This window comes from Trachurus japonicus, chromosome 15 (assembly GCF_045865225.1).
Source record: "Trachurus japonicus isolate A0001 chromosome 15, Traja_1.0".
NCBI classification, from domain to species: Eukaryota; Metazoa; Chordata; class Actinopteri; order Carangiformes; family Carangidae; genus Trachurus; species Trachurus japonicus.
The window spans coordinates 20,955,740-20,979,202 of record NC_140921.1 but is presented as its reverse complement, the minus strand read 5'-3'; the positions used below and the strand labels follow the sequence as shown (position 1 = coordinate 20,979,202).

The 23,463-nt window shown below is 43.0% G+C and overlaps 1 protein-coding gene across 1 annotated transcript in view; it reads right to left on the bottom strand.

The window, feature by feature from the left end:
• The window catches only part of itga9 (integrin, alpha 9), a 47,272-nt gene extending 24,416 nt beyond the window's left edge, over window positions 1-22,856 (bottom strand). Inside the window, exons 1-15 of the mRNA XM_085800397.1 lie at window positions 22,443-22,856; window positions 21,995-22,122; window positions 20,525-20,631; window positions 18,160-18,283; window positions 16,535-16,602; window positions 13,799-13,928; window positions 13,632-13,717; window positions 13,484-13,546; window positions 12,889-13,026; window positions 12,366-12,471; window positions 10,537-10,631; window positions 10,126-10,216; window positions 9,783-9,828; window positions 9,511-9,665; window positions 7,591-7,751 (exon numbers count right to left, since the gene is read on the bottom strand). Coding sequence (XP_085656523.1) covers window positions 7,591-7,751; window positions 9,511-9,665; window positions 9,783-9,828; window positions 10,126-10,216; window positions 10,537-10,631; window positions 12,366-12,471; window positions 12,889-13,026; window positions 13,484-13,546; window positions 13,632-13,717; window positions 13,799-13,928; window positions 16,535-16,602; window positions 18,160-18,283; window positions 20,525-20,631; window positions 21,995-22,122; window positions 22,443-22,630 — 1,686 coding nt within the window. The 5' untranslated portion in view covers window positions 22,631-22,856. The remainder of the gene's footprint in view (window positions 1-7,590; window positions 7,752-9,510; window positions 9,666-9,782; window positions 9,829-10,125; window positions 10,217-10,536; window positions 10,632-12,365; window positions 12,472-12,888; window positions 13,027-13,483; window positions 13,547-13,631; window positions 13,718-13,798; window positions 13,929-16,534; window positions 16,603-18,159; window positions 18,284-20,524; window positions 20,632-21,994; window positions 22,123-22,442) is intronic.
• Between the last annotated feature and the right edge of the window lie 607 nt (window positions 22,857-23,463).

The following is a 23,463-nucleotide window of genomic DNA, read 5'->3' as shown; positions in this document are numbered from 1 at the left end:
ACGGGTGCAGATAAGGAGATATATACGTCTCTTACGCCTTGGAGAATGCAAGTGTATTGAATTTATTGCTTTTTAAAACAATGTTCACGTAAACACAAATTGCAGGAAACTTTTATGGTCTCACTTGCATCATGAAGAAGGTATTCAACATTTGACCCATGGACAGTTAAAACCACAGCTGGGATTTATAAAGGAGGAGAGAAAGGTGCCTCATTTCCCCGGTGGAAATTGGCAGATGGAGTAGGTTTACTGCTCAAACATACCAAATTCATCAGCGTGTTATTTTTACTACAGTCTATCAACAACAACTTGATTTAACGCCAACTCTAACTCTAACTATATCACTGTTATATCCGGGTCTAAAAAAAAAAAAAGGTCCAGCCGGGCCACTTATAAATATACGGATGTCTTCCCTTGTATATCAGTTCCTCTGCACTCGGCTCCCACATTGTGATACTCTCAACACATTATTTGTATCCCTGCTATTTTCAGTCTTATTACAGCATCTAATTTGAGAGAATTACAACCGTTTACACTCTTGAAATGACCCCAAAGCTGTAAAGTTGAATTCTAGAAATTCAGGAGCAGTAAATTAGTCTAAATGGTCCCGTAATACAGCCTCTTCAATTTCCAAATTCTTGACCCAGGGCTGCCGTCATTATTGTGTCTATCTACGTTTAACCCCTTGCTGATCTCTATTGTGATCTGACTGATGAGTGCGGAGTCACTGCACGGACACATGCAAGGCTCTCCTAGGAAGCAAAACAAACCTTTTAGTGAAAAAAAAGAAGAAGAATCCAGATGAGGTCCTTTTAAGGAAGCAGCTCTGTGGTTTCAGAGCTGGGAATCCAATAGAAACAAGGTGGATTTAGTCGCCAGTTCAATATGTTTTATGTTATAGGTAATACTGGGGGGAAAACTGATAGTGCTACTATAAATAATACGTTTCCCAATGATTTCAGGTGCTCAAATATAACAGCTGGGGTTGAATAATGTAGTTTTGTGTGTATCAATCTTTCATTAACATCTGGTTTTATTGATGAACTTATTAACTAAAGGCAATTGAAACACAATACTGAATATTGTTGCCATTAACAACAAACAACAAGCATCTGAAGACTTCCTGTCTCTACGAGATTAACTTCCCCTAACATCCTGACATCCTGATACTTACTCTTGCTACATAAACAGGATGTTTGCTATCTTTACTCTTTAATTAATTAAAGAAGAGTGAAAAGTGGTGAAAGAAAGAGGATTGCGAGTTCTGCATCATGTTGTGTAATTAGGCTACAAGCCTTTATTTGAAAATTAGCCCTTCACCCTCGGGAGAAAACAATCAGCTGATGGATGAGCTGCCACCGTGGAGGAGCGGCTCTGAATGTGCAGTTTTGTAACGGAGCTCAGTGTGTTTGTGAGCACGAGTCTACTCCATCCTGGTGATAGAAGAGCTCTCCAGATGCTTCCTGCAGCTGATTTCGTCACTGTGCGCAAACTGCGGCGCGCTCTTATACGACCTGTTATTGTTGGAGGCATTTTAAACAAAACCTAGCGGCAGCAAATTAGTTATATGATGGCAGGTTACAGTCGTTGCCGCACATAAACAAAAGTCCTCTGTGTACATTTACTTCCTTTGTGGTGGATCTTGCCTGCTTATAAAGGAAGCAGAGTTTTGATGCTGACGCCACCACATCAGTAGGCCTATACGGTAATATTAACAATTGGGTCAAGTACTGGGAAATGATGACAGAGTTACTGCCAGGAAGTTAAGGAAGTGTCACGAAGATGCCAAATGATCAAGTAGCCTTTTGTTCTATCTTGGTTGGTGAAGCACAGTCGTTGTCTCATTATGACGCTCCGACTGTACGTGCACAGGGGTTCACGCCGAAGACTCGCATGCACGCACGTTTCCTTCTGCAGTGGAAGCGGGAAACATGGCAGGAGAGACTCTTTCATTGTGGTCAGACTTGGCCACCCATTACGCTGTCTCGCAATGGCACTGTGTGGCAGTAACGCGGCCAAAAGACTGCGGAAACATTTTTACCCAGCATGCTCGGCTGCCAGAATCAACAAATCATCAAATATGGTCCCTGTAGATATGAGTACCAACGATGGATTTACTATGGCAACAACACAGAGTGGGAATAATGAGCGGCCATACCAAAAATAAGAGTTCGCTTATATCTTAGATACACAACTTCATGAGAAATTTGACTTGTTTTACTGCAACAAAAGTCTGTTGGCCGTGCACTCCCAAGACAAGCCTGGAGAAGAAGTGTCTAATGTTCACTCTGGCATGTCCATGTAGGGAAATCCTGACCAAAATATTACCCTGAGCTAAAATTAACCTGAATAGCTCTTCTTCAGAATTCAGTAAATGTTATCAACACCAACACTCGCAGACAATGGACTGGGTACAATTTATTTATGTGACAGCGTCTGTGACATTTTCCCCTTGCTATAATATTTCAGCAGACTGCTGTAGTATTTTTTATCCATTACATTCTTAATAAATACTGTAGGTGCTTGACTGGTTGCCATGTGTAACAGAAACAGCTGGGTTTGATTACCTTCCTGCTATACGCTTTCATTGTATCAGCTCTCTTGGCCCGAGGTAAATGAAACCGGGGGGAAAGGCATCAAGGGAACGGGACGTTTCTATTGAACTGTAAAGAGGCAAACAAAGCAGGCAGTGTGGTGGTGACCCAGCTCGGGCGTTTTTCAAGTGTCAGACAGTGCTGAGGCTCTGGGACTTTGTTTAGCTGGAGACTCTTTGCGATGCGGCGACAGGAACTGCTGCTTAGCTTTACTCCCCAGAGTTTCCTGTTTGTCTGCGGAGAGCAGACTTGGGTCAAACAGTGAGTGCAAATGATTTTTCACATTTGTTTTGGCTTACTGTGAGGGACAGATTAGAGGACTTAACGGCATAAGGCAGCTCAAACACTTTGAAGTAAGATGTCAATCACAGAAAAGTGTATGACAGCGTCTTTCTGACTTTTCTTGACTTTGGTTGACCAGATCTTTTAAGATCAACAAGCAAAATATCTAACAAAACAAAATGGGACATGACAAGTCATTTAGAAACCTGATAGTTCATGTTCGATGATGTTCAGACTAACTTGCCCATCTTTTTTCAAACAAAAAAACAATGACGGTCGATTTCAAGACGAAGTTGACATATTGAAATAGTTTCTTTTGTCCAACCAGCAAAGAAACTGAGTTTACTGTCACAGATGACTAAGAACATAGCAATATATGAGAACCTGCAACTGATTTATTTGTGGCATTTTTGTTTAAGTAATCATCAAATTGCTGTGGATTGAATCAGCTAATCATTTCAGCTCTACTAATGGCTAACTTATCTTTATCCCAACTTTTAAAAAAAAACAGCCATTTGTGGAAACATACAGCATGTTACATGTATAAAAGTCAAGCTAAAAATACATCAGTTATAATAGATGAGAATAACTTACTTGTAATGTAATTTGTCGTTCAGGCTTTGTTTTCTAACTAAATACAGCATGGAAAAGACAGATGTGACGCTAACAAACAGACACACATTACCGCCTGTCAACTGAATTTGCAGAGGCAATGATACCAGTAACCTGGTTGCTTTAGACCACCATCAGTCCATCCACCCGGTCTGACAATACCAGGCATTAACATGTCTGTGTAATCTGGTTTTTCCATTCAGTCATATGCGACTGGAGACTGGAGATGGCCTCAGTGTATTTAGCAGTTAGATGCTGCAGATGCCTCAATAACAGCAGCAGTCTTTAGAATAAAAATTGATGGAGCTTTAAATACTCCAGTGGTGCCAGGGGGGGGGCACAAGATATAGGCCACATACTCAGTGGAATATAGGCCATGCGGAGGAAAGTGAGTAGGATACTTTACGAGCTAAATTAAACAGACAACTGTTACAGGCAGGGCTCTTGCTGCCTATTTTAGCTCCTCCTCGGAGACTCTGCTCAGGCTACAGCGCTGCACAATACCACTCATGACCACAAATGGAAGTGGCTCTTGGCACGATTTCAAGACTCACGTGCGCAGTGTGACGGCGGCTGCTGCAGCATATGACGACGGATGGATGTAAACATGCCATGAGCTGTGATCAAGGAAGAAGTGCAGAACATCTAACAGAGGAATACATGTTTACTAAGACGGGCAATAAATCAAGGCCGAGTGAGCAGTAAAAGCCGTCCGACAAGCACATCGCATGTGACACAGTGAATAATGAATGTTTTATAGATTAAAGTAAGATATATATCTCAAAGTGATGCTGACATTACACCTGTTGCACTTAAAATCTATAGACACTGATGTGCTTCACTCAATATGTGGCATAGATAAACAAAACAACATGATCTGAATACTGGTGTCACTTTGTCTTTTGGGTTTTTTTTTTAAATGCTTGCACCATGGCTCTGTGGATGGCATGTATAGTACATACAGTACAGTATAACTTCCTCTATGAATGCTACTATTATTGTACCCACATGTAAGGTCCTGTTTGGTAGTGTAGTGTAAAAATATGTCTGCATGTAAAAAGTGTTCCTCATAACTCTTTTCACCGTTCCAGTTTTAATCCATGATGACAAATGTAATAACTGAGGCGTTCACTTGCACATGAATAATACTGCAAACCTTCAAACTATTTCACTACAAGTGCTCTGGCTTCTACAATAAGAAGAGACAACTCCTCATGCCAGGGCAAAATTACTTAATACAACACATACAACGGAAGAATTTCCGCTGAAAGTTGGTGGTTTTCTTGTTAAATGACTCATTTCCATCTCGTGCACTGCACCTCTGGTCTAATCTGAGCCCCGATCATTCATCAGTCATCACTGCAAAGGAACTGCCCTCCCCTCCCTACAGTGAGGTACAACTGAAGGAAAAGCCTGCACAGAGTTTATTTAGCTAAAAATAACCAAACAAAGTCCATCTGGAGGGCTGGTATGCTGTTAGTTGATGCCAATGAAAACATGTTTAAAATGATCAACGTGAAAGTCTTGCATAATTTCAGAGAGCATTACTCCAGAAAAAAAATGTTCGGATTGAACTATTAGCTTCTGTACTCAGTGCTCTCTGAATACCTCCTGTTATGTCCTTGTGTTCTCAGCTCTACATGATTTACCGAGTGACCGGTCCAGCTTTCTGACTTGATTTCAGATGGGGGGAAATCCAGCTCCAGTCCTTGTACATTATGCAGAACAAATACAGCTTTAAGAGCGTGTTATTAAACTTCTCTGTGAACTGAAGTCCTTTAAAAGTTGTTTAATTTATAAAGTCAACAAACGGGGTCGACAGATGGTCAGAGTGGCTACAAACGTGAGAGTGGCTCAGAATAGCTCATGGCCTGCTTCCACCGGCCCTCATGCATCAGGGCTTGAGCAATCAACCCTGACGTGAGGGTTTTCCATCAGCAGCGCCAGCACGCAGCTCCAGTTGACACAACAGCAGCAGCACCCCGCTGTGACGCTATAGCCCCAGTCCTGTGTTTTCACTGTATGTTAAAGCTGAGAGAAGGGTGGGATGGTGGTTTGCAAACCCCCCCCCCCCCCTCAAAACACCCATGAGGATGTAGTCGGGCAACCAGCTGGTTTCCATTAGCATTCCTCTTCTGGGGAATGGGAGGACTGGCTCATGCGGGCAGACACATGAGGAGGATAAACGATGCAATCGGTCAAGCGGACTCTCAGTGCGGAGACAGATCACCTCTGATTATGGTGATTCCTCAACCCCTTGCTCAAGTTTAGGACAAACACGCGCCGTATGATGAGACAGTTATAGGTCGTAATCTTTGTCCCTTTTTACTCTTCATACATATACAAGTCATTCAGCCTGTAAACAGTCTGGCAAGGTTGTAATTTGGGCACCACACCTTCACCATCCTGTGTGGCTTTTCAGCGCCTGGCTGCTCTGGGAATCTCACTTTTGCATTTTGCTGCTGAGCAGGTGGAATTTGTGGATATACATATGGTGAAACAATAATAATTCACGCCGCTGCAGTGGCAACCTCGCCACACTTCACACCTCAGTCAAGCCAATGCAAACAGTTCTGTGTGAAGTCACCTCAAAGACACCTATAGAAATAGCGCATTATTTCTGGAGATAGCTTTAAGAACTACAGCATAGAGACTGGAAACGAAGGGAAACATCTAGGCTTGTGCTTGCTTCGCTCAGTGATAAATAATACACCTGCATAAAACTGTCATGTCTCTAATTTACACATTATTTCTAGTTCAGTCAAGACAACTTGAAGAACTATTTTATACATTTGTAGTTTGGAGTGTGCTAGACGAGCTATTACCTTTGTTTCAAGTCTTGACTAGACTTAGCCACTGTTTCAGTTTCAATATATAAATGAAAGAAAATAAATATATTTACCAAAAAACACAGTGTAATTATCCACCAACATTAGGGCCTCCACCAACCAACAGAGCTGTGAAGTATGTCTCATGGTGAGGTTAACATCTGGCCTGATGGATGGCTCTTAAAGCGAAAGAGTGTTTATCTCACAGCTGGAGAGATGCTTCAGATATGAGCAGCTACAAGCTACAGCTGACTGATAATTCACCCGCCCACCCACAAACTCAGGGAGTTTGTCTCAATGTTGAAATGTCTGTCCGCTTTACTTTGGGTCGAAGAAAACACCATTTTGCATGACTTACCCTCCTGTTAATGTTCTGTGTGTTTAAACTTGGACAAAGAGAAGTGAAGATTAAAGTTGCGATGAACTCACACAAAACCATCCAGTTTCAGTGAACAGCCTGGATAAACACACACCACACCAGACTGGACTGAATAACCCTTGATAACTGTGATGTGTGTCTTGTGATATATAAAGGTGCTTATTGCCGTGACGCCTCCCGTGTGACACGCCCTCATTAAAGTGTGACTGGCTACTGGCCACTGTGACTGCCCCCCCCTTTCTTAGTCAGCAGCTCAGCCTCCCACGGTGAAAGTGCCTGGAGTGCGCCGTTTAGGACTCCAGTGAAATTTACAGGCCTCCAGTGGGCCCCTGTATTAGGAGGTGAAACACGGAGGGTGCCCTCGGGATAAGGACCCTCTCCGTGGCTACTCTACTAAATCACAGAACAACACAATACAGGGACTGTGTGATGACAAAGGCGGACTCTGTTTCCTGTTCCTGTCACTTTCTGCAGACGCTCACTTGAGCAGCAGGGCTTCACGAACCATCAAGCGCCTGACTGTTACCTTTAACCTGACCCAGCTGGGGGACACAAATAGCTTCCCAGCAGACGCCCGCTGATCCGTAGCCTTCAGCTACAGCAGCCGCTGCTCTCACATCGCTGTGACGGCCCCTGTTTTATCTTGACATTTTTATTTTGCTCTTGCTTTGATCTGTTTTAAATGGAAATATAGAGACTCTGACGCTCAAACCAAAAACTACATAAATAAATGAAGAAAGGAAACAGGCCATATAAGCAAATAAGTCATATCTCAAATCAGTAGTGCAGGGTAGAGTGCTCAGGGTCATGGGAAAGCAACTGGGAGAGCAGCTGAGGACATGAGCAGCACAACACAAGATGCAGCAGCAGTTAGGCCCAGACGATGCAAACTTACCTTGACGTAGGCAGTGTAGCGTTGGCACTCTTCCCTGTTGATGTCCAGGCTGAGCTGCTGGCTCATCTGGCTGATCTGAGAGCCGCCCTGAATGAAGTAAACCCGTGATGGCTGGCTCTTCTGTCTCTTATCCACATCGGCTGTCAAGTTGTACAGCAACTCTAAGAGGAGACAAACATTGTAGACTAAGACATAACATCCACTGACAGAGGTGGTTCATTCAGTGAAGACGATCTCGGAAACACTTTTTCTGAAAACATGGGAAAAAATAAATGATCTCTTATTGCAGTCAGATTAATGTGAGTCAGAGGAAAGATGACATGGTTTTGGTCAAATCATCTGATATCGCAATAATTTAACAAAAGCCCATTGTTCTATATTGCATCATAAAATCACTAGATTTAGATAAGAATTGGAAGATTTTGATTTTGTCTAATCGTGAATAGGTGATACATCTTAATACTATGACGTGAATAAGAGCTATGTTGTATAAGCCATTTTTATTAATGTTCCCTCATGCTGGACTGAATTTAGGCATAAAAATAGGCTTTTTGTGCTGATATTTCTGTAGCTTAAGGTGAGCACACCGGGATTAACTTAAAAAAGGAAATTAATTTTCCAGCTGCTGGGGCAGAACTAGTATTGCTGTGAAAGAAAACATCTCAAGGAGAACATTCCTGCTGGTCCCACCCCTGGCTCTAGTGACACTGAGACACTTCCAATCTATTTTGAATTGAGAAATCATAAGCATGAAGTCAAACATTACCAATGTTTCCGAGAAAGCCATATATGGGCCTCTGGCCATTTAAAACCCATTCCTCTGAATGAATCAGCCTCAGTATGTAGTAATTGCTTCAAGAGGGTGTCATACTGGTAAAACAGTGGGAGGGGTGGCAAACACACCCCAGTCGGACCAAAACCTACTGTTTTCCTCCGTCCAACAGAGGGAACGCCATGAGCTCACTCCAGAGGAGGCAAAGGAAGGTTTCATTACAGGAGTCACCAAACACATGGTGCTGCATTTTCCATGGTGTTCGCCAGACGGCTAAACAGAGAAGCTTTATTCCTACGAGCCAGGATGTAGTCATTATGTAACTACAGGGCTCCTGCTCCCCTGGGGTGGGGGCACGAATGACCCCACCCAAACACTGAAACAGGACTGCACCTCAGCTCTCAACAGGCACCGCACCCAAGTGGCAGTTAACGAAGACTGAAGGGTAAAGCTTCGGCCCTGAGCAGCACTGACAGTCAGCCGCGGGCCAAAAGGCTAACCACACTGGCCGTCTCCAAGCATGGGGAGAATTGCTCAGCACGATCATGTTTACACATTTTCCTCAATGAAAAGACCACTGAAAGTTCAAGGAGTATGAATTTCACTTCCTCATAATATGTAATGTATCTGCGAGGGTTCGATGGTGTAAAACGCCTGCTGAGATTGATTGTTTTTGAGATGCACTTTCAGAAACACTCAAGAAACTCTATTACTCACTCACTGCTCGGCCGCTGGTTGCAAACAAATAGTTAGCATTGTTTTGTTTTTTCATTTTTAAAAATACGAGATACAAATGTTAATTTAGAGATAGTGTAGGTGTTGCTAGCCAAGCTAACACTTTCCTTAGCCCCAGTTCTTACGCTAACATAATTATCCTAGTTAGCACATAAGTTTTATCAATCTTCTAACTCACTGCAGGTAAATGAAGAAACACATCTCACATTCTCAATATATTAAAAATATTAATTTTATCACAGCTAAAATATGATTAAAGGATATTCAACTGTGGTAAGCAGGTTTTTCATCTCTTCTCCACTTGCTTAGTCTACGTGTAAGTGGTGTGGAGATCTATTTTTGTTTCCAAGGTAGTTAGAAATTAGACAACTTTCGTGAGGTTTCATTAACCGAGGGTGGTATATTGTCCTCACCAATCTGTCCAGGCAGTTGTCTTCCTCGGAAGCGCATGCAGACGGTGGCGTTGAAGCAGTTCAGGTTGTGGTTTCCCTCGTGGCACTGAGGCACAGTGATGTTGATGGAGACGGGCAGGAAGATGGAGACATCCACTGTGATGACAGGCCGGGTCCTACACCCACATCACCCAGGGGGAGAGAGATCGGGGAAGAGATTAAAACAACACAGATGAAGAGAGAAAAAAAATACAAATGCTGCTGTGTCACAGATTGATCTCATCACTACTAACCTCAGCAGCACCACACTGTTTGCCATGAAAGCTCCGACAGTGACATCTGCAACAAAAACATACAGTAAGCATGATTGATTGATTGATTGAAAAAGCCATGAGGAAGATATGAAATCAACGCAACATCCATTCACAGCACTCTTTGCACCTGCAAACAATGCATAGAGGTCTTTAGCTGTTATTCTGACTGAGTATGAATGTCAGCTGAGGAATGCAGTAAACAAGATGCCTCAATCACGAGTGTGAAACTCTGCTATTGCAAGAGAACAAGAGCCAAACCAAACACATTCAATAATCTCAGCCTTTTTCCTTCTGGTTGAGTTTTGATTTCATGTTCCTGTACCTGTGTAACCGTTGCCATCCATGTCCACGTTGCCGGAGATTGACTGGCCAAACATCTGCAGGCCAGGGTTTACGCTGCGTCCAGACAGTTTCTGTAACAGATGATACCAGCCTTCAAATAACATGTGAGCCAGCCCCACGTGGAAAAAGAGCACATTGTGTAATTTGTTTTTGCTCTGTTTGTTTTTCATAGACGAATAATCTTTGCTTTTACAGACTTGCAGTAAAAACTACATTTGGGAAGCTTGGCTTGGCATTAAGATTGTGTACAGGGGGAAACAGCTAGCACAGCAAACTCCAGAGCTCCAACACACACCTATAACTTCTTGTTTGTATAATCCGGACACAAGCAAGTGAGCATCGTTTCACTACAACTTTGATGTTCCTAGGACAACAACAGGAGCCGTCTTACCATGGAGTATTTGCTGATGATCCCACTGGCATCTCCGTGGTAGATATAAACAGCTCCTCCATAGTCGTCTTCTTTAGGTGCCCCGATGGCTACATCTGAAGAAACAAATTGAGGACAAAAGGTGTTTCTATGTAAAAGGTGGAATGGGGATGAATGAGCACATTAACGACTGCGTGTGTTTGTGAATGTGTACAAAAGGTTTTATTAACCCTCTGTTTACTTTCAGCTTGGCCAGTGCACGGGAAACAAGCTGTTACAGTAAGACTCTTAATAGACAATTAAGCGTTGTTAGTGGCCATAAAAACGTGTGCGACCTCTGAGAAAGTGGAAACAAGACTATAAAGTGCTGGCGAGAGCACTGAAACAACATCTCCTTATGCCATTTCCACACAAAGTCCGTATATAAACTCTCCTTTTATAAACCAAAACACTTCTGCGCCATGTGGTGCAGCATACTGTACAAAAGCAGAAATGTTTTTTTTTTGTAAATATCCCACAATGATTAACTCATTATGTAAAAGTTAAATTAAACAAGTCTCTTGTTCTTGGTGAACCCAAATGTGTATTATGATTTCTGCAGTAGTTTCAAATGAAATGGTAGCAGCTAAGTTGTAAATAACTCTGTCAGTCAGCGAGCGAGTCTGGCTCTTTCGACGCTCCGCGAGACGAGTTATGGGACGGATGAGTTATACTTCCCAGCTGCCATCTTTTCTCTCCACTCACACACACGTACTCCGTGCCAGGCTGCAAGCCTCGAGGCGTATCTCACACAGAGATGAAACCAGGCGGCAGCTCCCGGCCTCCAGTGTGAGACAGACGCCAAATCCAACCGGCAGAGGAACAGACAGCGCAAAATGTATGTCTCTGTGCGAGGATAATTTGGTTTGAGCCTGGCTGAATCTGTGCACAGAGGGGCAAGAGAGGGCGATATTTTTCTGCCGGGATCGAAACAAACGTCTGTGAAAGTGACGGGGTTTTGTTGCATCTACTGAGCAGCTCAACCAGCCAATGTGTTCCCTGAGGTGAAAGATATAAACTGTGTGACTTTATTACCCATCGGATGACAGGGGAAATGGCTTTGTTGCGTGACTCTGGAACAATACAATTGAGCATTGTTTGCAAAGTTTTTCAGGAGTTGCCTGGATTATGGGGTCATGGACCACTGGAGGGCCGTTAAAAGCCTTCTGCATCTAAAGCACAGACACCAACTTTGTTCTGCCATCTCACCAGTGGCAAGTAAGACTTCCATCCCCACAGCTACTCAGGAACAACACCAGCTGTTTTCATGTAAGGCCTGTTTTGAAAGTTCTCCGGAGCATTTGAGGAGAAACTGGTATCTGAGACCAACAAGATTAATGTGTTTTTTATTGCAGTAGGTTATTCAGAAAGAAACACTCTGCTCTCAATTGAAAGAACGTCAATCTAGAAACATGGCCAGCACTAATAACACAAGATTTGTGTTAAATTGACTAAAACATGTTAACTCTCCTTTGAGTCGGTGGTTCCCATTAAATCTTTTGCCCCCGTTAACTTGTTTCTTTTAAACATTTTTCAGGTATATGTCAGAAGTCAACCTGAAACTACAAATTCAAAGTACAGTCCTGACTCCCAGGGCACATGAAGGGAGTCACTGTTTCTCAGTTTCTTCTCATTTGCAAAATAGAGAAGGTGCACTGTCTCTGTTACAACTTTGTAACATATGAAATACTTAAAATAATGTGCAGCATACAGTAATAGATTTACAATAGACAGAATGACAGTGCAATAAAACTTGAAAACATGCTCTTAACATAGTGTAAAAGAAGTACAGGGTGTTACTTTGAACTAACCTTGGTAACCATCGTCGTCTATGTCTCCAATCGCAGCAATGCATTCTCCAAAGTGTGCATTGAAAGCACTGTCACCAGTCAAAACACCAGCGTCCTCCATTACCCCCTACAAAACAGCAGCAGGCAAGAGCTAAACACAGAGCTTGGAAAAGAAAGGTCCTAAAATTTAGAGCTCCAGTGAAATTACTGCAGCTTTTCTCTGCTAAATTGATTTGGAAGTTGTAAGCTGGCTTTTATTCAAACAACTTAACAAAACAGGCAGTCAAGTTTTCTCACAATTATTCATAAATATAAAACAAACAAGCTGAAGCTCTATTCTCGCTCAGTTACATAATGTCACGATGCTTCGCTGTTTTATTCTAGGAAACATGATAACGGTCAGGAATAAATCCAACATGAGCAAAGCACTGTGGACAATAACGGGACAAAAAAAAACGTGCAGGTCAAACCATCAGAGAGAATGTAGTAAATAAAAGTGTGTGTTACGGTATCGCGTTCCCACTGACCCACAGATCCCACTCACATTGCCTTTGCTGAGGTACACAGACACCTGGCCCTCATCCCGGTGCTGGCTGTGCATGGGTGCCCCCACCAGCAGGTCCGACAGGCCGTCCTGGTTCAGATCAACTGCACACAATGAGGAGCCAAAGTAAGAGCCCATCTGGAACCAAGCCGAGCCACAGAGCAATGGGTCAGATCACAGACACTTCTCCTTCAGTTCATACAATTGACATGCGCTCCGACTGGATTCATTTCCCCTTTTATAGCTGGAGAGATATTAAAGGAATATTTACACAACTTATAACTTAAAGCTACCCCGGCTCCCCCTTTATTTACTCGGCATGAAAAGCCTTAGCTACTTCACCGGCTTTGGATTCTGACAAGTGCGCTCTGTCTTTAAATCACTGTTACAGTCTAAACACTTGAAGCAGACGTAAACAGAGCAGCTCCGACAACAAAGCAATTAGAGCAGCGTGTCTGCAACGCATCTAAAGAGTTGACTACACAATACCCGGGGCAGTTGAGGTTAAAAAAATGTTGTTGTACTCTTCCTGATGAATCTAATATATACTGTATGCTACATAATGATTTAAAAGAGACCACATCTGAGCTCATACCATTTTCCCTGAGGCTTGAAAACTCTTCACCAAAGACACCCCGTCGATCTTGAAAATGTAAACCTGTGCAGGAGGAAACACAAAAATCAGTGGAGCAAGCAACACAAGAGGCAGCAGCAGGCGATACAACAAAAGATCAAGTCCTTACTTTTCCACTGCCCTTGTGCTGAGGCGCTCCTGCAGCTATGTCTATTACATTAGGAGAGGAGAAGTGTCCTGCAGTCACAGCGTAGCCTGGAGACACAGACAATAAATAATCAGCCACAGCTCCTCTGTAATGATATATGTCACATTCAACGGTAAACGGGCGCTTACCGAGGTAGCCGTATCTGTGGGAGTCCACGTCTTCTTTGTTCAGGCTGTAGAAAGAGTTGGAGGTCATGTTGTACACCTTGACTGTCCCAGTCCAATAGTAAGACCCCGGTGCACCCATCACCACCAGCTCCTGAAAATGACAACCCCCACCACCACCACAGGCATTTAGATAACTCTGACTGTGATCCACCTTTGATCAGCAGCAGTCGCCTGCTGAGGAGAGGAAGAGGAAGAAGAAAAAAGGCGCTCCTGGGTGAACGTCTGGTTAACCAACGGCCACAGACTGGTGTGTGCTATCTGATCTTAACCACATATCCAGATGGCACGCCGGCCGAGGCTTTGATGTGATGAGGAATTCAGAGCTTGAGCAAAATTGACAGCCGTAAAGTGAGTCGTTAACAGATTTTTTGTTGTGATGCTCCGTGGCTATTAACAGAACAAGACAGTGACCAGTGACCATTCAGATCCTCTGTTTAGACGACAATAAAAGATGTCGTGCTCTTCCTTCCGCAGACTCGGGGGCCTCTGTCACACTGTGTGGCCGCCATGCGACACACAAACAAACTGAACAACACGGCGATGACCTTACTCAGCAGTATACATTCCCTGCGCTGTGGTGTCAAACATCTGGGCACCACCAGGCGTGTGGACCGCGGTTCAGACAAGGATAAGGTTTAACAGTTGGATGGCTTTTCTTTAAATTCCTCACATTTTTTCAAGGGGGGACTGGTGGTTCAAACGCTTTAACAGATCAACAGTGATGTCCTGAGCCCGTGAAAAAAGTGAGTTTGGTGATTTCGCTTTGGGTCTAAAACAGTAGGTTCATTGTGTGATTTCCCATAATCACAATATTTTCTTTCCTAGAGGCAAAGGTCAAATTTTAAGAGGTTCTACACCCCCGCAGAACCTTACAGCTTAAATATTGTGCTTTTTCACTGAGTTTACGTTATAAAAAATAACGAAACTAATTCCTATATCATGACAGTCACACTGCTCTACACCTGAGTGTTTTAAAGAGCAATGGAGAAGATTTTCAAAGCCTGTTTGATACACATCAAATACTCTGTATTGAGTGCTCAGCAGGTACAGCATGATCATGTGAAATGATCCCATGTTAGTATCTGTCACAGGGAAATCAGTTTTAAGAGCGAAGCCATGTGAGCAACATGTACACACTGCTGAATCTTTGTTCATCTGACCGAATGACGAGTTTAGATCTGCGATAAGCAGTTATTTTGCTTATCAGCTATTCTTTTTCATTATAAATGTCACATCAAAAACTTGTTGAATGGACATTTAAAATGTCCTGACCTGCTCAGACCTTCATTATAAACCATTTAGCTAGAGGAATATTAAGTAAAATCTTAGTCTGCTTATCTGTTTCTCTATTAAAAATTCAATCTATTAAATGTCAGAAAACAGTGAGGAATTGCTCATTTTTTCCCCAAACACAGGTGGCTTTTAAATGGTCCAAACTCAAAGATTTTTAATTTACAATGACACAAAACAGTAAAAACAATGAATTAAACTGAATTAAATGATTTTAACTTAACAAAAATGTGTTATCTCCTATTTGATTAGGTGCTTGTGCTTCAGAAAAGGACCAGGTCAACTTAAAGCTAACAATTATATAGTTATTCAGTATAGGTAAAATAAAATAAAAACAGAACAAAAAAAAAACTAATTACATTAAAAGTCCAGCCGTCTTTTCACCATTGAGAATGTTTTCGCCCTCAGGACACAGCCGTGCTCTCTGGACACTTACAGTCTACTGTACTTTACTGTATGTCCCAAATTAAGCGTAACTGTAATCTGAGACTTGAAAAGGGCCTTTACAGAACAGGCTGCTCATGGACAGCATCAGGAAAGAATTATATTACTAACAAAATGTCTAAACTGATCAAATATACATTTTTCAAATTTTAATTTATTCCTCATATGCACATTTTTTCCCTGTCAAACTATATTTGCACCAAAATGCTTGTAGAAGTTAAATCTATTTGACCTCGCTCTCACCACTCACAGTAACTTCATCTCCCTGGACTAAAAGCTGTTTGGAAGATACAATAAGACGGTTCGGTGGTTCAGACTGATGCCACACGTGAATACAAAAACAGACGTGAAAAGGAAGCCCGTATTTTCTCAAGCGCTTTATCTCGTGGCACCACACCAGAGGTCGAGCGAGGCCGCGGCAGCCTTTCCTCACAGAGCTGTATCTGCCTATGGAAACATAAGCTAACAGTTATCAGCACTTCGTCACCAGAGTGCTGACCAACATGTATATCTGACTGTAGAAATCAGATTTTCCACATCATTTGACTTGTTAAACAAACCTCAGCTCAGTGTGTAAGGCCCCTGCTAACTCTCCTCAGAACACCAGAGAGAGGAAGTCAACAAAGACGGAGGGAAAAAAGGTTTCTTTGTAACATCAGACATGTGGTAGTGTTAATGATAATCACACTTCAACTGAGAAAATGAGACTTTTGTGAAGAAAAAAGACAGCAAGGCATCTGAGAAAGACTAATACTTTCTATTTACAGTGTATGTGATGTGTATGTGATGTGAACCCCCCCCCCCAAAAGTAAATTGTTATTATTTTTGAAGATGTGATCCAACTGCTCCATTTACCAAACAGCAAAGTGATGGATGAGGCTCCATTGATGAGTGTTTGGATGACAACAAACACCAGAGAGAGTATTATGGGGATTAAGAGGATGAGCGGGCAACGTTACTGACCTCCGTAAAAACTCCCGCTATCCCGGCTTGGCACGAGCCGTGCTCTTCCCCATACTTCTGCTTATAGTCTGTAAGAAAAAACAAACCACAAATTATTTCACTGTGTGCTCGGGCCAGCATTTACTGGAGTTTTTCCTGCATTCCATATGGAGCTAGTCAAAGTCACAGTCCCATCCAAGAGGAAAGGGGGCAGAAATCAGACTGAGAAGACCTCTTACTTCGGAGGAGCAGGGGAGGGAAGCGGGGGGAGCAGTGCTCTCAGGTTACAAAAATATTGAGCTTGGATCTGCACAAAATGCACTGTAAATAACGTCCCATGCAAAGTCTGCCTGGCTTCTCTATGACTGCTGGCAACGGGAGTTACGGAAGGAAGTGAAACACTGACCTGGGAGCACAATTAAGGTGTAAAACCTTTGATAAATAGCTCTCTGAGTTACACATCAAAACATATGAGGAATGCATTTGCATGAGTCAGCTCAAAATGTTACACAGAACATTATTATTTCAAATGAGAATCGATTTTTAGTGTCGTAGCGTGTGCACAAAGGAAAACAACCTGCAGAACAAATGGATTTGATTTACTACAATCTAAACAAAATCAGATTTCTCTACCCTGCAAGTAAATCTTTTCTTAGAAACAACTGATTTCTGAAAAATGGATTTACAATCTGTCCTCTGACAGAGCTGCAATAATAAGACCTTTGTAATAATGTTTCCCTTTTGTAAAAAGGTGTAGAGGGAATACACCTCCACTGGACAAATGTTCATTTATTTGGCTTAACGAAGCGCACGGCCTTCAGTGGTGGGTGCTGGCTCTTGCCAGAGAACTGGTGTTGGACTGAGGATCTGAGATCACACTTCAAGGCTCTCGTGCTACTCTTCCCCAGTGCCAAAACACCAATCATAAGCTAGAAGCAGATGTGAGTCTGCACACTGCTGGTGCCGGCTACGCAGATCACGTGCCGTGATAAAATGTAACCAGAGAAGATGTAAAACAGACTAAACCAGTGGTTCCTAAACTAGGGGTCTGGACCTCTGATGGGGTCCCAAGATGAATCTGTGGGCTCGTGAGACAAGAAATAAATAAGACTTGGCTGTGTTATCATATTAAAATTTCCTAATTTGCTCTAAACCTAAGCACAGCTCAGGCTGAATGCCAGTGAAAGTCATAAACCAAAGAACTGGGCAAATTACAGGTTTGGCCTCATGATGAAAACTTAAGGCATCAGCAATGTGATTAGAGTTCATGCTGAGGAAAACATGAGTTCATCCTATCGTTGTTCTACTTCTCAAATGTCAATGTCTCATAGTGACACAGGAGGAAAAGTCCAGGCTTCACCAGGATCATTAGGTCTTTTTCTTGGGGATCCTCAATATTTGTATCAAATATGCTGCCGATGTGGCAAATCATACTTTATTTCCCTGAAATCATGTTCATGTTTTCTTTTATAAATTATTTTTTTCTTTGATCCTTTGATGATCAAAACAATTAAGCAAAGTGGGAAACAATTAGACTCCTAAGAGCTCAATGAAGGTCATGACCTGTGTCTCCTCTCTCTTCAATTGTCTGTTCCTGTTAGTTCTGGATAAAATGAAGGAAACCCCTGATTAACTTTGGGCTGTACCTTCATAACAAGGGATGAGCGGCTTGGTCCTGCCCTGAAGTGTTGGAGGGATGATGGAGCAGTATCCGTGCGGGAGAATGTGCTCTGAGTCGTAGTAGACGTTTTTCCAGCGGTGAGCACAAGCCTGGGAAAAGAGGAGCGACAAACAAAATTCAGACACAGGCTCATTCCATAAACACAAATATTTCAGACTGCAGACGGGGTGTGTGTGTGTGTGTTGCTCGAGCCCCCTCCTCGCCTGGCTGGAGTCAGTGCGTCTCTGTGGCTGTCAGAGCGTCAATGAGAGGAGTGGGGTGGTGGTGGTGATTAAAGTCTATCCATAACCCTGACCATAACAGCCACGGTCTGTGGTGTGACTATCTCAGCTGCAGCCTGAGATCTGTGTTTCCCAAGCAGCATTTAACGCGCAGTGAGACAATCCTCACATGGACGTTTTGTGTTTTAATAGTTTTCATTTCAAAACAGCTCCCCCAGGCTCTGGAGTCAAGAGTTCAGATCGCGAAAAAACAAAACGTGGGTAAAAAGAAAGAAAATACTGGAAAGAGAACAAATTCTGACTTTAATGTGCCGCTACTGAAACAGGGAGTACAATTTCTTCATCTGACAGGGAATAATTCTAAAAACAATATTTTTTTGGTGTATTTTTCAAAATAAAACCAAAGCAAATAGGATAATATGGACTAGATTTCAAACTCTGCACATATCAGGCCATATATATACTGTATGTGTAAATGTGGTAATGATTTAGGACCCCGGGGGGATGGTAGTGGGGCTCCTGTGGCTCTGGGGACAGTTTTGGACGCTGCTGCGCAGACAAAGTTCACTTCATTTCCCCCTGCACTGCTTCACTCCCCCCAACGCTGTCTCCCTCCCACGTGCACACACACAGCCTCACACACGCACACACATACACAGCCAATCTAAATGAAAGAGTTGCAGATTGTGGGCGCACACGGAGCGTCAGATGACTGTCTGGAAGCAAAGTTCTGCATTGAGAAACAAAGCACCGCCTGCCAACAGTAGTAGCAATACCAGCATGAACTCTCGCTCTTATGCAGAATCAGATGAAAAAAAACTCCCCCCAAAAAAACAAAACAAAACAAGATCAATCAGCTGATATAAACATAGCAAAAGAAGTTCTGTCAAAGCAGCGATGGAGGTTTTTATGGTTGCCGTGTGGTGCTGTTGTCATGATGAAGAGCTCGCTGGTCACAAACAAGGCCCTTCACTCAAAGCACAGATGAAATCACCACTGCACACATCTGCCAAGCAGCCGTTCTCTCTCCTCCTGTTGCACAGAAACGTGAGTCCATTCAGATGAGATATAAAAAAAAAAGAAAAAGAAAAAAGAGGCACTGCAACACGTGGCTGTGGAAAGTCACCACCTTTCTTTTATCAGAACCCGTCCACCGCCCCCCTGGACAGCAGCTTAGAGCTTGTTGTTAAACAGCTCAAATCCCCAACACTGACAACGCCAAGAGGTTTTCAACTTTTGACGGACTGAGTGACGAGCAAAGCCAAGGGTAACGGTTTGAAAACGGTGCCAGTGAATTCCAACCGAAGTGAAAAAAAAAAAAAAAGGACCAAAGACAAACACTTTGAAAGGAACAGAGGCAGAGCGAGTAGAGGGGCCAAACAGTTATCTGGACATCTTCACAGGGAGGAATTCTTTTGATTTTCTCTGCACTCCCAGAGGTGGAGGTCAATCAGCAACAGGTATTCAAGCACATTCACACCTGTCATGAACGTTTCAAGAGCTGCTGCCCAGCTCCACCGATCCAGTTCTCCCTCCACCGCAGGACGCCGGGGGTTAACGTTTAATGAAGGGCTGCCCTCAGACGGGACCACCGCAGAGGGGCTGAAGCCTACACAAACTCTGCCAGCTGCCCTGTGATCTCTGTGCAAACACCTCAGGGATTAGCACCACTAGTTAGTCTTCTAATTTCTCTAAAACCTGCATCCATTTTTTTTTTAACATATAACAATCTACCCTGTTCCACTGACTCTTCCAGCTCCAAACACGAGGTAAATGTTTCACAGTATTATGTAACCACACAGCAGCTTCCAGATCTTACTGAGTTTAGTATTGAGTCCAGCTTTGGATATGAAAAAAACAAAAAAAAAATCATGACTTAAGTTCAGTTTTTTTTTTTACGTGCAAGCTTGCAGGCATGTGACACAGAGTGGAAGGAAAAGGGAGGGTTGTAAAAGTCGGGGACCAGCTGTGGTTTAACAGCGCGGTTCATGGTAAGACATTTGTAACAATGATGTTGGTATAATCGGGTCTGTTTTTAGGAGCGTACTGTAGATGGTTCCCATTAAACAATTTGCTGAAGTGGCTGCAGCGCCGTGTCCCTGAACTCACCAGTATCTGGCCGTTGGCTCTGTCCTGGCGGGCCAGACTGACCCCCATCCACTCATCGTTCCGGTCTCCCTGGCACGTCTTCCCACACGACTCCTTCGGCTTGTTTCCTGAGAAACAATGAGAGCAGTTTGTAGACGTTGAGTCATCAGGACGGAGGACGGCTTGGAGCAAGTAACTTGTTACTTGTGAGTCGTTGTCAGCTTTTTCAGTTCTGGTATTTATTATTTACTTGTGCTGAATCTACAAGTTTGTTTTTTGCACAGTTGACAGTAACAAATCCTTTACAGCTCTGTGACAATGGAGTTTTGAAGTAGATATCAATACTGATATTTGAGAGTTCAACGAGTCCAGTAACTGGCTGAAGTTCATTTTGTTTTACATAAACACAACACACACAAATATCTTTATCTGGATACCTCATCATTACAACTGAGCAATATTATTTTCTTAATCAACTATATGATTGATTGTCTTGTTACTAAAACGTCAGAACAGTGTCCATGACAAATTCCAGTCTGATGAAATCTGATCACCAGATGTTATGTTGTGTCCAAAATCTAAAGATGCTCCATTGCAATTGTGTTAAAAGCTGCAGAATCTCTCAATGCAGATGCTAGAACTAGTAAATACTTTGGATTTCTCATTAAACAATTACGTATTGATTATCAGTCAACCATTCATGTAATTGACTACCTGTTGTAGCTTTAACTGTGACATGAGTGCACAACGCTTAATAGTTGAAATAAAGACACTGCTTCAAACACATCTTTCTGCACTCAGTCAATACATATGCTGATATCAATGTATCTGCTATACTATTAGGACCTGATCCAGCTCTAACTGCTGATTACAACATGTAGCTGTGGGTGTTTCTGTGGTGCTGCTGGTTTCTCCAGGATTCAGCTCCTCTAGCTGGTGACTCACTGGTCATCGAGCAGCGAGAGTTGGTGTCTTGACCGCGATCATCAAGGTTTTTTGTTGTGGTTTTGGTGACACATTAACAGAGCACAGGGTTAATATTGAAGCCATGCCTGCACCCCAGCCATGCTCAACTTTTTTTGGCTCACGTGCTTGGAAAATATTAGCAGAAGCATAAATCATATTTATCAAAATATTTACAGACCCCCGCACACAGACACCCCTCTTGTGTTTGACATGACTCCTTATAGCAGGTCCAGAACAAAAGGAACAACTGTCGCACTGTTAAAAGCAGCATAAGGCTGCATTATTCTGATAAAACAAAACAGATGCTTGGGGGAGTTTGTGCAGAGAGTGGACAAGAGAAGCCGCAGGAAAACCCAGCATGTGTGTGTGTGTTGCACCAGATAGTGAAGCTCTCTGTGTGATAAGTGTTAATTTCTGAACTGTTGAAGTTTGGAGTGGGTGCAGATGTGCAAGAAGTGTGCGTCATTAAATGCTGTTGTGATGATGCTGCTGCTGCTGCTGCTGCTGCAGGCTGTGGGGACTGACCTCTACCCAGGTCCATCTCTGTGCAGCGGCGGTCAGGGTTGCTGTGAACTCGACACTTATATACAGCTCCAGGAGAGTGCACAGAGCTACTGTAGGTAGAGTTTGCCTTCGGAGCCCCTACTATTACCCTGCACAGACAAGAAGAGAGGAGAGGATTGGGACACAGTGGGTGGGTTTCCACCCGCCAAACACTTAATTGTATATTTCATCTGTGCCGCTGCAGCCTTTAGATAAAGAAGGGAAAATCTCCTTCCTGCAGAAAAAAGGTACAGCACCAACAGAAATGACTTTTCATGAGCAGTATAACTCATCTGCCTCTTTGATTTACTGGGTGTGGGAGAAAAAAAAAGTCTGCAGAGACTTCAACATTTGTTTGAAAAGTACAAATGCATTGCATCACTATTAGAAAATAACATCACTTCCAGGAACAGTTCAAAGTGAGACTCACCAGCGTGTGTTGTCATGATAATGCTCCAGCACAGAATAGCCAAAAAAACTATTGTTTGGTCCGCGGAACACCAGAGGATGTTCTAAGTCTATATTGTAAGAATAAGCCACAGAAATGGAGAGACACACATAGAAAACATTTTGTACTCCCGTTTTCTGTCCCCGAAAAGGAGCCATCCCTTTGCGCATCGTGCGTAATAATGCGTTAAAGTGTCCAGAAAGTAGGGGAAAAAACCCAAAAAACAACAATAAGTAGCGCGTCAGTGGTCAAAGTGTTACAAAGCTATCAGGCAGGTATTTCGTCCTGGACTAGCAGCACATGTAGGCTGTGATGGCATGAGGAGAGGCTGCAGGAGGAAGGGTAACGGTCCGGTAAATAACGGTGCGTCAGCTTCTCTCCATTCTCTGTCAATCTGAGAAAGTTGGAGCTCGCAGGCTCCCTGTGCTGGACATAAATGCTGTCACATAGGTCAAGTGAACCACAGTCAGGCACGAGAGGTACCGGAAGTGAGGAAGGCTTCACCTAAAAAATAAAAGCATCGCCGATGGGTTGTTCCAAACCCCGGTATTTCAAGGCTTTCAGAGCGCAGGGAGGGTTTTAATGTGAAAGGTGAAACCGGAACGTGTTTTTTCCACTGTGGGACTCGGTCACGGAAAGGAGCGAATGGTTTTGAGGCGCAAAGCATCACATTTCAGCCGTGGGCTTTAGGGGCTCAGCTCACTTAAAGACTGAGAAACGAGGGTGGGCGCTGCTGCCACCTAACGTTTTCCACCCTCAGTGAGCGGCTTATTAACATCTTCATTTGAAAAGAAAACTTTAATTTTATTGAACTGAATTCTCTAATATTCTGAATTGAAAGCATAAACGGGGCCCAAGGCACAGTTCAATGTCAAAGAGCAGCAGGTAAATAATGATATGAGAACACTTTTTTCATGAGGAGGCTTTTGCTGAAACTTCTTTAGAGCCAAACTTTTACATTAATAGAAAATTGAAGGAGAGCCTAAAGAAATAAGCTTTTCTC